Raw genomic sequence first — 15,101 nt, 5'->3', positions numbered from 1 at the left:
ATATATAAAACAACATTAACAATAAAGGAAATGTGCGGTAAAGCACACAGGAGCTCCACACCGTAAGACTGAAGCTCAGTAAATTCCTCACCTACAATTACTGTTAAAGATACTGACTGCAAATACCCACATATATGATATGCATGCAAAGGCAGGGTCTGTGGAGCTTATACCTATGGTGATGTTTTAAATGTAACTCAAAGACAATACTCACAGTAAACAAGAAACACCACCTAGGTAGTCAGCTGTGCCCATGGATCCTGGCGATCAAACAGGAACACGGAAGGCAGTAACAGCAAGGGGGTAGAACTAAACACAAGCACAATAGACAAGGAGCTAGCAAGGAGGAGTGCTTAACAGGAAAGGAAGGAAATCACAGGGCACACTTGGCAGAAAGCAGGTAACACACATACAAGGTAACAGAAGCAAGACAACAGAATAGAAAGACAGCCAACTAGGAACTGGAACCAAGGAAATGGGAAGAAAGGCAGATACTGGAAAAGGATATGCAGAAGGGGAGACTGTATCAGGAGTCCTGAAAACAAAGCAGCACTGAAGGCTGTGCTGGAGCAAGACAAGAATTTAGCAAAAGCTCACAAGCCAAGGTAGCACTGCAAGCAGTGCTTGTTCAGGAACAAGGGAAACTGCTGTAGCTCAGAAACAAGGAATGCTAAGGCTCAGCAGTCAAGGTAGCACTACAGACAGTGCTAATTCCAGAACAAGGAAAACAGCAGCTGGTCAGGAACAAGTAATAACTATAGCTCAGGAAACACTGGAAACAAGGATAGCAAAAGCTTATTAAACACGGGAAACAAGGATAGCAAAAGCTCAGGGAGCACTGGAAACAAGGTTCTGTCTCACCGGTAAACAGCTACAATGAAAAGCACTGGACTGAAGGGAGCTGGGGCTTAAAAGAGCTCACAGTAATTACACGCATCAGGTGTGAGCTGGCTAGCAGCAGCCAGCCACATGTGAGCTGAATTTCCCCACCCATACTTGGCCTGCAGGGGTGGAGACAAAGCAGAGAGCAGGGAATTCTAGGTAATAGAGTTTCCAGCATAAGCAAACTGGCTTCCACAAAACCTGGCATGGATTGGGAATGGATGGCTATTCCCAAATAGTGTCCAAATGGCTGGAAGTCAGTATATGCATGAACGGGAGAGCCCAGAAGCTTATTATGACACTGGAGAGTGCCACAGTTCAGCCCCCTGGTGTTGGACACGAGAAGGCAAGGAGCAAATTGTGACAATTGGTTGATGCCCTTTATCCCTAAGATTACCCTGCGTATTCAGATTTATTAAGGTATAACTTTAGTATATCCCTAGGTTTAGATCACAGATTGTAACATGTTACGAATGACGTAAAGGTTACTACTTTTTGGGCATCCACAAAATGTACAGTACATGTGTTTTACTTTTCCTTTTTTCAAGGTTACACCCCTGGGAATTACACTCCTTCATACTTGCTCACATATTCACATACATTTCACAGCGCTTGCATATGGAATCTATGCATAATTTAAACTGTTAAGCATTTCTGCAAGCGTTGCATATCATGTGTAAATAATGCATGGGTAAAATATGACTTTATTCTAAGAATTAGACAGACCTTCAGCTGGAAAAAGCTGTGTGAATTGCCCCCTAAAGGATCTTACACTCTGCATTAGGTGTCAAGTACTCAACAATAAGATCTGATACTACACTATGGTACAATGTCTTCTGTAGTGGGTGTGTGAACTACAGAATCTCATTAGCAACTTTCTCTTTAATTGTAACCCATTTTAGCCCAGTTATAAATCATTCTCTATGACAACTGTCACTGAGAATTATAGTTTTTCCCCTCTCTCCTCAGTTAAAAGATAACCAACTTTGGTCTGATTCACACCCATAAGATGCTAATTTACCCTACTGCACAAACCATACAGCCATAATACAAATGAGTAACCACTTCTTCACCTCAGTGCTATCAGTTTACAGATCTAAAAGAAAGTCATGTTAAAAGCGCCTGATGTGTTTGTGCAAACCAGTCAAGGAGGATCCCAGTTCAAAACTGTATAATTGACCCTGAAGAATTGGGTAATTTGTTTGAGTTTTTCAGGTGCTGATCACTTTAGCTCAAACCTTTCTAAGGAACATTGCAGTTTTGTGTGAAGTATTGATTGTGGTTTATTGTCCATGCCAGTATCTTACAAGTGGAAGCTAGGTTCTACTACATGGTGCAGCACCACCCACACCTCACACAATATTGGAAGGACAGAGTAAAACAGTTAGAAACTCTAATAGAAAGGAGAGGACTAGGTACACCAGAAAGTTGTTTACTTGGCAAATTTCCACATCCCAGATCTGGCAAAATGGATACCAGGTTTCTAGACCTTGCTCTTAATTTTGCCAAGTAAGCACTGGTGATGGGCTGGAAGTCTGCATTCTCCCCTCCCCTAACACAATGGATACACAGGGTACAAAAATTGGAGGAGGTAGAAAGCACCAATGTACACATACAAGAATCAGGGATAATGAGGGCAGGACAACAAAGGAGTTTAACTAACCAAAAACTACAAACTGAGCATCACAAGCAGATTTAGAAGGTTGGAACGAAAATCAACACATACTGCAGAAAAAAGAATACCAGAAAGAAAAAACAAGACCCAATTGTATACATGAAAGGAACCCTAAGCCCACTCAGTGGTTTTTTACAATGCAAAAAGCTCCCTGCCCCATTGAAAGCACCCCCTTAGCACAACAGAACTCTCCCTGATGTTGCACCACACTCACAACAAATGTCAACCAACGAGTCCTGTTCCCCCTTAACACAGACAACATAAATGAACACAGATAAGCAATGTAAATAATCCACAGTTTTGGCCTTAGTTTGTTCTTTTCTTCCTCTCTTTATTGGATGGTTGAAAGATTTATGTAATGTTACAGACCAATACCTCATTCTCACCCAAATCAATTACACAGAGCAGCAATTTAACGAACAAGATAAGTGTGAAGTGATGACACTAGATCATCTATTTGCATCTAATGTAGTAGGTGCTGTAATCCATATTGCTGAGTAAATGAAACACTGATCATCATTATGTTTTGCTGGAGCAGGGCTAAAGCCTGAAGCCTGGCTCAGCTCGAGGTCTATTTAGAACCTTGAGCACATAAGGGGCGGAGCTTTCATGTGGCTTCTACCTACGACCCTGGTTCTACCCTCAAGCACCAACAGGTAAAAGGAAAGCATTAACACTTAGGGCCTTATTATGACTTTGGCAGTCTCAGACAGGGCTGCCACACTGCCGCCCCGCTCCGAGACCGCCAACGCCATTAATGACCGCCTATCAGAGTACAACTTATTTTTACTCTGGCAGGCGGTTCTTTGGTGGTCCCACTGCGGTGCCTTTAAACAAGGCACCACAGTGGGAGAGTCAAAGGCAGTTTGTGCAGGGCATGGACTGTCAAGACCATGCTGTGCAGGAACTGGGGGTTGCATCTACACGGGGGTGCACAACATGTCACACTGGCACACGTTTCATGGCGATCGCAGTGCCATGAAAAGTGTGGTGGTGAGGAAACTCGTAATATGCTTGGCGGGACTGCAGCGGCCCTACTTAGCATATTGCAGCCTCAAGTCTGCAGCGCCACCACCAGGGATCTCTGATCCCTGTTTGTTGCGGTGGTCCCAGGGCAGCCCAGCCACCCTGGTCCTAATAGGGTGGTCAGAAGATTGCCACCTCGCACCCCTGTGAGTCTGGCGGTCCGTTGACCACCAGACTCATAATAAGCCCCTCAGTTAAAAAGGAGAGACAAATTGATACCTATTTAGAGGCTGATTTCCCCAATGTGAAACCTGAATTAATTGCGGCTTCATGGACTAACCAAATTGTGTGATTTTATGCAATCATCCTATTTGACCGATCTCCTTTTTTTTTACTATTGCATATGAAACCATCTTCAAATACATGTGTTGAGAATATCAGTAGTAAAAAATAACCTATTTTTGTTGATTTAATAGGTTATAATGGGGCTCTATCCTTAAGAATCTGGCCACATACAGGGCTCACATGCCAAATGTCTTGCTTCTTAGTTCACTAATGACTTGGTTGTTGGGGGGCATGAATGATTCTAAGTTAATGTTTAAAAACTTACTTTTACTAAGTGCTTCTCAGTACAGAGCTATAATGTGATGTATTAATGTTAAAGGTTCCACATGTTAAAGAAATTTACTTTTTGGAATTTTGAGGAGACTTTATCATATTTAATATGATGTTTGTTGTATGATTTCCATAGCGAACATTTTCAGGGCTCAGCTCCTTCACAGTGTCTAAGAGGCAAGCCAGGTCATTGACTCTGCACAGGCTCTGCTTGCCCTTGTAACTTGTTGGTTTCGCCCAATTCTATATTTTGTATATTATGTAATATGGCATATCAAGTTAGTGCTTAAAACTATGTTACACAATTGTTAATAATATAAAAAGAATTGTAAAAAACAGAATGTGTCTTAGGATAAACATGTATGTTTCTTCTCAGAAACCTTGTCAAAGCTAGAGTACTATGAAAGCCTGCAAGGAGAGGTGAACCCCAAAGAAATTGCCCGCAAAACGGCCAAAGCTGAGGAGATGCTGCAGGAGATCCGGCGACGCATGTTCACACTTCAAAACCAGTTGGCAGATACTGAGGAAGAGAATGCACAGGAGTGTGAGTGTTTTTATCTATTTCATTGTTCTATCCATGTATTTATTCATTCATTTATTTTTGTACTTATTTGTAGCATGCCAGTCTTGGCGACAAATCGTTGTAAAAGCAGCATCAATGAAGCAGATGACAAGCAAATAGGTCCAGTATCATCTTAAGGATTTTTTTGGCCTAGGCAAGACATATATTAGGGTCCCAGCTCAGAACATATTGTGTTTTATTACTCATTTTCTGCTAATTCAAAACTCATGATATCAAACAAAATTGATTAATAAATGTAAAGGTTGAGATGAAGAAATAGACAGCTGTGAGATAGAAAGTTTATTTACCCAGGGGGCCTTTGGAAGGTGACAATTGTTCACTTTACTCTTGCCTTAAAATGTCTCTGAATTAGCCAATAGCACAGCATTTGAAAATTCCAAAAGCCGAATATAGATGTCTTCACAATCTGTGTTTGACCTCGCTGTTGCAACACAAGCATTGGAATCATTTTTTCGGGACTCTAGTACATATGCGGTTGATAAGTGTATGAATACCTAGGACAGCCCCATAGGTAAGCCTGCAGTCCTTAAATGTGGCCCTTTTAATATTTTGAGGCTTAATAGTCAAACATTTATCCCATATTAACTGATATATAGGCAAAGGATCTAGCAATGTAATAAGACACATACCATTCAGTTCAAACTTTTAAAGTTTGTATGTATTTGAAAGTAATGTTTTATTTTTTTAAATAGATAGGGTAATTTTATTGAGCACAATTAATTGTAAATAATGGCATGATTGGTTCAAAACAGTACCACTGCGAAAACATCAGATTACCAAGATAAGAAAAGTCTACACTGATCAGTAATGAGCATTATATTTTTAGGATTGCTTTTAAAACTGTGAGTTTATACTAAATTGTCTTGGGACATGAGAGGACTAACTATAAAGCAATTTAGGAAAGAGCCTTTGTATTCATTAGATTAGTAAATTCTATTTGATAATCATATGGGATGTAATTCAATGTTCCATAGATGAAAAGAGATGTAAATGTAGCTAGCATGGCAGAAGGCAGTCAGCAGACATTAACATATTCATTTGCTACCGTTGAGTCCAACTATATTACCATAATCAGTACTAATAAACTCACTAAGCTCTTAATGCAGGTGGGTAAAGCAGTATAAGTATTTTTTAATCAGTTTATCCATAATCACTGAATTTAGAAAAAGCATTTTCCCAAACCTTCTGCAACCGGCCTTTATGTGTTAATCTCATACTTAATTTACATTTGAACATTTCTAACGTATTGCTGATAAATGAGATTCCAGTGTTCGCCTTTGTTCACAGCTGTTGCTGTGAAGAAAGGCCTTATGAAGCCTGGGGGGATTTCAACCCCCTCGAGATCTGTGAGGCCTTTGTTTTACTACTTAGACCATTCTGCCCTCTTCAGGTGTAATGTTCTAATAGCCCTATAGCCCTCCATAACGAGCTATACCAGCAATTAAAGGCTTGCTCCCTTATTAAAGGCCCTCTCTTACGGCTCAGGCCTTTAACGCTGGAGCGGGCCTTTAATGGCCGGTACAGACAGCTATGGCGAGCTATAAGACTGTAATAGAGAAGCTCCCAAAAATATGAAACATTGAAATTAACTAAATTGTATATTTGAAGTATGTAAAATCCCTAAACTCTTGTGTATCATCTTCCAAACTCCCTCCAAAACTTTCAGCACAGGGTTGGTCTCTAGGTACGTTTCCCTGTCTACAAATACCAGCAGAAGCGATGGAGCCGGAGCATGGATATTCACATAGTAATCTCAAACTGTATATCAGAGATGTACCTCCACTGGCTAGCTCAGCAGAGCCAGCACACATTTTGTATGATGCCTCATTTTTCGAATGATTAATAAAGTCCCTTTAAAAAAAAAATACAAATACCAGCAGATACATATGTTTGTATCTATACCGTTATTTTCAAACTCAAAATTCATGTGAATTCCGTTCAACAAAACAATTTCTGTTAATGGGTGTAACACAACTGCCTTTTCTGCATGGCCAACACTAATTTATTTTGCCTTTTTCTGGCCCCTATTTTTGCTGGGCTTAGAAATCTGTTCAGTTTTCCCCCGCTAAACTAGAGTAAATTACCTGTGCTCACCCTTGAAACGTGGTTAAGTTGGCTTACCACTGACTGAACATATTTAACTTGCTTACATGTCCCTAACATACGGTGTAGAAAATGTACCCAGGGTCTGGAAAGTAAATGCCACCTGTGGACTGCAGCACCAATTGTGTCATCCACATAGTGGGCTTGTAATACACCGCTACAGGCCTACTGTGTTTAGCCTAAAAGCAGCAGCCTAAAAACCTGCTGTCGAACCTGTCAAAATAATCTTATTTACAGGCAGGAAACACTGCTTTTTAATATTAATAACTCAATTCTAAGAACTCATTGTAACTCACAAGGTAGGGTGCCTGCTATTTTAAATGTGGAACATATGCATGTGCAAAATTAAAATTGGCATCATTCTCCAGTGACTAGCCCCTAAAAGCTATTTTCAGTGGCAATCCTGTTTCTAAAACCTAGAAAATATCAAAGTACAGATTATAAATGTTAAACTGTAACTTTTGAAGGAAACAAGTATAAATATCACACATGGCCTATTTTTAATATTGATAAAAAATCTATTTTAATGGTAATTTAGAAAAATAAATGTTTAGAAAGCTACCTTTTACCTGCCTAAACCTCCAGTAGTCTAAGTAGCAATAGCATGCTGACAGCTGGATCGCCACTGCTTGACCTTAATGAGGTGTATCTTATTATTGGCAGGGTTCTCTGCTCCGACTACAGAGTCTCCGCAGTCATAAACTTACTTTTAACTTATAGTTTGTGAATACCCCAAAAATAGTAAACCTACACAAAAGTGTAAGTTTACCTTTGGAAATCAAGCCCTAAGTTTGACGGTAAAATTCTTAAATGGGGACACTTGGTGTATCTGTCTCATTATCCATTGCAGTCAGCCTCAAAGTGCTCATAGGCCCTGGTCTACAGTAACCATAGGCTATCAGTTATTTAGCACTGTTTCACTCTATTTTCACTTACAATTCTAAAAATGCATATCTCTGGTTCATCTTATTGGATTTTTGTGTTTTTAGTGTCATTTTGTGTTCTAAAATGTACTCAACTTTTTTTTAATCATTTTGGAATTTTTATTGTTTGGTGTTTTTATTGTTTGTTGCTTTGACTTTGTTAAATGTTTTGTACTGCATATATACTTTACATTTTGTCTTAAGTTAAGCCTGTCTGCTCTGTGCCATAGCTATCAGGGGGCTGAGCTCAGGTTAATTTGATGCCTTTTGTGGTTCAACCTGAAGGGAAGTATTATTACTCCTCGAGATGGGCATCCAAGCACCCCAAATAAATATCCACTTTCTTACAATGGGACTGATCTCATTTCAGTGAGCTACAGGTAATATGTTTGGGGTCCAAAAAGGCTGCCTTGGGAGTCTGTTAACATTTGCAAAGAACATGATTTACTTCTGCATTGTTTATTATCATGTCAGAAGTTTCCCTAAATGGCATACATGATTTGATTATATTATACAGTTATCTATATATATTCATGCAGTTCAAGAAACGTTTCAATAAAGATGGATGGCAGTTGTGTGTAAGAAAAGTGTACACTGTCATTTCTAATTATAATATGTGACCAGTGCAGAATCATTCGAATATAATTTATGCCAATGTTATAGTGTTCATTATACCCTGTATTAACAAGCCCCCTAGAATTCCATGTTTGACCCTGGTCATATTCAGTTAGAGATCTAACTATACTTTGGGGCAAGGATCTAGCAGATTTTGCCGCACTGGTCTCATAATTTTCAAGCAAATGTACATCAAAGTGGAAATGACAGTAGGAAAAATATAATCTGCCCTTTGCTTTTTCCCAGTGTTATTCCGAGTTCAGAAAGAATGGTTGCCATTGCAGAATACTACTCTCTCTCTTATACCCATGATATTGGATCAGCTCAGTGAGAAGCAGGCTCTGCTCTCAGACCTCCGGGAAGCTCTGGATGAGGCTCGCAGGCTGGTCAGAAAAACAAAGGAGAAGAACAGTGATAATGAGGCCAGACTCCAGGAATATGGGGTAAGAAAGTGCTGCCACACATATTAGACATTGATTATTGTCCTCACACACTTCCTCGCAGGCCTTGATAAAAATCTCTTTCATCAACAAGTCAGGTTCATAAAACACACAATTAGTTAACTCCTAATCCTCTTTGACCTTTCTTCTGCATTTGACACTGTTAATCACAACATCCTATTATCCATTCTTGAGCACAGGATGGGCATTTCTGGTCTGGTATTGCAATGGTTCTCATCATTCCTGCATAACAGATCCCAAAGAATCAAGGTGAATCAATCCTTATCCCAGCCTTCCACAGTTTCCATGGGGGTCCCACAAGGGTCTGCCTTATCTCTCATACTCTTTAACATATTCATGGAAACTTTAGCAAATGCACTAAATTCCACAAACACTCTTTTCCACATGTATGTGGATGACACGCAACTTTAAACGAAAAACACCTCCTCCGAAGATTTCATGATACTCAACTCCACCCTGACGAACACTCAAAACAGGCTAACTGGGAATCATCTCTTACTCAACACCTCCAAAACTGAATTTCTTCTCATATCGCAGCCTAATCACACCTCCAAGATAGACTGCTGGATGAAACTCCTCACAACCTTTAACTGCTATCCTCATATTATTGACTCGGCCAAATTTCCAGGAATCACCCTAGACATGCACCTGAAATCATATTAGTAAGGTATGCAAGGCTGCTAACCACCAATTGAGGTTACTTAGGAATCTCAAATCATTCCTTCCACAAAATGACCTCAAGCAGGTGGTGCAATCGCTGGTTTTGCTGAAGCTAGACTATGGCTGTGCTATGCTCTGTGGCCTCTGAAAATATACCCTGGCACCTCTAAGGGCTTCCACAAATGCCCAAGCCAGGCTGATTACGGGTGCAAAGAGAAATTATCACATTTCCCAATCCCTAAAATACCTAAATTGGTTGCCATTTGAACCTAGAATACAACTAAAGATTGCCTGCAAGACTCACAAAGCCCTCATCCCAATACCCCCCGTTACTTGGCGCCAAAGCTAGAACTATCAGGAGGAGGCAGACCATCAAGAAGTGCAAACTCCTTCCTCTTGAAACCACAGTTTTTCCTCAAAAAGAGTATGAAGCACAGAGCTTTCTCAGGTTCCGCCCCATAGATTTGGAACTCTCTCCCACCGGAAGTCTGCAGAATCTCATCTACAGCTTCTTTCAAAAAGGAAGTGAAAACAATCCTTATGAACAAGTTCTTGCCTTAAATGACCATGGTTTGTCTGTCTCATTCACCGCCGTTGGATTAACTATGTTAGGAGTCTAGCACGTGTGTAGCCCAGAATTATTAGGTTATACTATCATAAGTTATGTTTGTTCTTCTACATGCACGCTTTTATATTATCTAAATGTGTTATTTTGATAACCCCTCTTCATTGATCCTTGCATTCATTCTCAAATGACGTTTCGTTTTTCCTTGTGGTTTTTTTTCTTACCCTTTTTGTACCTCCTACAATCCAAATTGTGAAGCGCTCTGATACCCATGTGGGTCTTGTTCGGGCTATGCAAAACTTTATAAATAAATAAATAAACTTCAGAGATGGTGAGACATACTCAAAAGGCCAGCATACCAAGAAGATTCATTTCAAGACACAATTGTCAAATGCAATGCATATTCAATAAACCAGACCATTTCTGCTCAAACCCGCCTGCAACACTTTCCATTCTAAATTATGCCTTCAATAATTCCCTCGAATAGGTCAGATCATCGAAATTCAACATACTTAGTAGCCATAAATATTCACAGTATATGAAAACACAGCAATGGCCGTAGATAAGAGGTGTTGCTTAAGATACGCAAAGGAACTTTTTTATCTAAAAAAGCTTATGCTGCTCAATACCTCTCTCCAGACGATCTAAATTTCAAACACTGCATAATCAAATGTGATAAAGACCAAGTTCATCCTATACGAATATACTGAGACCCTAAATGATTCCTATTTGTTTTTATTGGCAACAAAGCACATGCATCTTATCTACAGTTGCATAGTTGTTAGGGAAACAGCATCCGCTTGTCATATCTGTACTCTTCGAGTATTTATCAATGTGTTGCCTTACAGTTACACTTAATAAGCAAAACAACAGCTGTTAAAGACAGAGTACCTGTGGGCATTAGCTGGTGCCCTCCACATTATCAGCCTTCACAATTTAGAAACTTCTACACTAATTCCCATCCCACACTTCCTGTAAACCTTGTGGCTTGTTAATAATGATGGGCCCAATCTCCCAAATGCAGTAGCGACCCCGGATACAGTTTTCTTGTCTTGTGTTAAATGCTTTTTCTGCAACTTTGACCAGGTTGAAATATTTGCTTGCTCCTATCTCATAGGATTTAGCCTGGAAATCTACGCAATTCCAAGAGTTATACACCCTATACAATTAGGTGTGACCTGGCTTTGAAACATAAACATGTTTGGGATAATGTTTTGGAATGATGTTTTGAGTGGGTAGACGAGTTCTCCTATTTGATTACTCTCCAATCTATGTTTCATTCCCTATTACAATATTATTCAGACACTAGCACCTCAATCAATACAAAGAAAATTAATGCAGGAAAGACGTAATTTTAAAGGGCCCGATTCACAGAATGAACTTAAGACAAAATCCTAAACTTACTACAATTTGGTATTCACAGAATGCACTTACTACAATTTGGTATTCACAGAATGCACTTAGTACTTTCGGGATTCACAGAATAAACTTACTACTTTCGGGATTCACAGAATAAACTTACTACTTTCGGGATTCACAGATTTGATTTAAGACTACTAACTTTACGTCCGCCGCCGGGGAGTAATTTACGGCCCGTAATCGTAATTTACGCCATTGTGGCGTATATTACGATTACGGGGCGTATGTTACGATTACGGGGCGTATGTTACGATTACGGGGCGTATGTTACGATTGCGGGGCGTATTTTACGATTTTTGGCCGTTGGGCATTAGCCAAGGGGAAACACCTGGCCAAGGTCCACCCGTCCCCCAACAAGGATCAGCTGACACACAGCAGCCAATCCCAGCCAACAGCTCCATTTTGCCATGGTGTATGCTGCCACTGCCTACCATCCCCCACCACACTCCAGCTAAAGCCAATTAACCTAATTGACCAGTATCACAACACACATAAAAGCAGCACACAGTGAAGGAACAGGTTTGGCCACAGAGATACTTACGACAAAGCTTCCAGTGCCAGAGACCATGGAGATGCGCAGGAAAAGAAATTTCACAGCTGAGGAGACCACCATGCTCGTGGAATACATCGTAAGGCACCACAAGCGCCTATATGGGCTACCACCATATTGCACCAGTGGTGCACAGAAGCAACAACTATGGCAGCAGATAGCCACTGCTGTCTCAGCCCTGGGCGTGGAGAGGCGAACTGTACAAGACATCAAAAAAAAGTGGCAGGACGAAAAGCAGAGAGTAAAGGAAAAGTACTCCCGGATAGAACTGAGGAGAGTCCTCCCTGCTGCATGCCCTGGACCCCGCATCCAGCTCACCCCACTGGAGGAGGATATTCTAACCACTATACACCCCCACTTGGTCCATGGGCTGCCTGTTAGTGACGTCCGCTCCGTGGTACCAGGTAAGTGGAATGAAAAGCAAAAGTGCATGAAGAGATTGTCTGTGTTACACTGTCATAGTGATCATGGTAATTGTCCAAAATGCATAAATATTTATGGTTAGTCAGAGACTCATGTGTCACCCACTACGTAGCACCACAAGTCCCAGAAAACTTTGTATCAGAAAAGGCTAATACCCACCACCCTATTAAAAACCTGTGCACTGTACTGATGCCATACATACACAACCCAGCTATTTCAATAACTGTACATATTGACTGAAAATGTGCAATGAGAAATGGAAATTTAAAATGACGTTAAATAAATAAATTAGCTAAAGACAAACATTAGCAGGGAAGCGCCAGTACCTATGTGACATGCAATTCAACCCTTGCGCAAACACGGATGTGTCATGTACATAGGGTGGTGCACTGTGGTGCAGGGATAAAGAGATGTGTGTTGAATCTGATGGTGTCTAGGGGGGCTTTGCTGAAGTTGTGTCGCAAGAGCGTTGCAACTCCAACAATGTCCATGCAATGCCCATACCTAACGTGCTGTGCCACTCCTTATGTCTGCTTCAAGCAGGCGTAAGGTTGCGTCGCAGCGGCCTCTGATAAGTGATACTGTGAAATCACGTAGATTACACTGACTCACTTGGACGCGGCATATCCCAAAGGAGTGTACACCCTGCCTACCTCCAAGCTGACGTTGCGCAAGGCCTCACAACATGACGATTCACCCTAGTAGCGTCACGTTGCAAATAATCCTAAATGTGTTTTCTGTTGTAAACCACTGTCGTGTCACAGAAGTGATGCAACAACAGTGTACATCATTTCTCTAGGGGGTCGTAAACCTGCCACAAAATATCCAAAAAGTCATTCACCCTGTGCCAGCCTAAATCACAAAGCAGACGGTGAGAGTATCCACTGATGTAAATATGTCCAACACATATCCTGTAGTCCAATTTCCACTCTGCCACGCCATTACATCCCCAACACACCACTGCTCCTACCTGCCCCGTCTGCAGCAGTTCCGCACAGTACTGTTATCACACAGAAGATATGGGCTAATCCCCGAAACGTTACACAAGCACATTTCCCATCTGTCAACTTTTCTCTCTTCTCACCCATTGACACATCCAGCCGGAGCACAGACAACTGCAGTAGCAGAGGTCACCGCATCGCATAGGAGGAATCGGCACCGTACCGAGGAAGGCATGTCAACCACACAAACTGGTAAGTCAAAGTGGACAGGAGATGGTCAAAATGCATATATCGTCAGAAGACGACAGAGGGACAAATAGTGCCCAGCTATGTGAGTCAACCATTTATGCTACATTTGCTGCATTACAATTGGAGTTGTCAAAGGACATTTACCTCTAACATTTGACATTTGTGAACAGCGAAAGACAAATCATAAAATGTCTAGGCTCATCATACCTTTGTAAATGTGGTACCCAACATGTATTACACAAACAAACCCAGAACGGGGAAAGCAATCCTGTAATCGAGGGCCACAACAAGTCAAAAGGGTGTACACACCATATCGTAATAGTGTATGTAGACCTTATCAAGAAATAGCATTTGCTCTGATACGGAAATGAAGACCAAACAGTGAGATACCAGTCTCTGTAGTATTGACAATGCATACACAGTCCAACTTCTAATCTGTCATACATACTTCATTCAGCACAGTCCACACAGCTGATCATGTACTGCGTACATTGGATGGATAATTTCCGGACATCAACAAAACACGATAGTGGACTTTACCTATGGATTCGTAGGCATGTCATTGTGACATAGGTAGCATCAAGGTAGTGGGCCCAATCTAAGTTATATGTGTGATCACTCATTACATAATGTATGACACACTTCTGCAACGGTGGTGAACATGACTGCTTGTGCCCGTCCTGTGCCAGAAATTGAATGCATCACATGTGGCAGCAGGAATGTAAAGTTGCTAAACAAACTTATCATTGTAGGTACAATGTTGTCCTCCCAGAACCCCAGACGCCCACTGACTTCTGCTACTAGGTTGGACTTGACATCTGTCCAGGGACCACCTACAGCTCCGGTGCAGGGCCACGGTAAGTCATGCTTGCTGAATGCTTATCAATTGTGCCTTTCACCTCCACCGTATGTGTTGTACAACTTTGTTATCCTGCATCACAATATGCTCACATAGGGCATTTGAACACATGGCCAATCAGACCCTGGTGGCAAATGAGATGCTGACACAAAATGTATGCCAAGTGTGTGCACGATGGACATACAATAGCACAATGTGTCATAAGAAACGTCCACAACACAACAGGCTTGCTATTCAATGATATGCTAAATCCCTAGCAAAATTAACATGGTCAAATCAACATGAAATTGGTATGGCTGAGGCACACACTGGTGCCAGTTGTGTACCTGTGAGATGGGTGTAGGGGCTGCTAAGGTGAATCCTCATGCAGTTACACCTGCTAAATGATTGGGCTGAAGGGCAACAGGATAATCCTCTGCAGGTGGGAAGATTCAAAGCTACTCACCTCATCTGCAATGTGTGATCTAAACCAAATGTTGTCTTCTGCTTGCCTCCCTTCTACCATATTCAAATGTATAGGTGAGTGTATGAAATATGAGGTTTGGATGTCTGCTGCACAAGACACCATCTGTTGTCATGTAAGTTGTACCATGATGTTGGAAATGGAGCATG

The 15,101-nt window shown here is 41.1% G+C and overlaps 1 protein-coding gene across 1 annotated transcript in view; it reads left to right on the top strand.

Annotated features, from left to right (window-relative positions):
* Nucleotides 1-15,101, top strand: part of LAMA4 (laminin subunit alpha 4) — a 467,067-nt gene that overhangs the window by 228,588 nt on the left and 223,378 nt on the right. The window contains exons 12-13 of the mRNA XM_078648567.1: nucleotides 4,515-4,682; nucleotides 8,609-8,805. Coding sequence (XP_078504693.1) covers nucleotides 4,515-4,682; nucleotides 8,609-8,805 — 365 coding nt within the window. The remainder of the gene's footprint in view (nucleotides 1-4,514; nucleotides 4,683-8,608; nucleotides 8,806-15,101) is intronic.

The sequence above is a fragment of the Lissotriton helveticus genome, chromosome 6, assembly GCF_964261635.1.
Source record: "Lissotriton helveticus chromosome 6, aLisHel1.1, whole genome shotgun sequence".
Taxonomy (NCBI): domain Eukaryota; kingdom Metazoa; phylum Chordata; class Amphibia; order Caudata; family Salamandridae; genus Lissotriton; species Lissotriton helveticus.
This window is presented reverse-complemented; position numbering and strand designations above follow the sequence as displayed.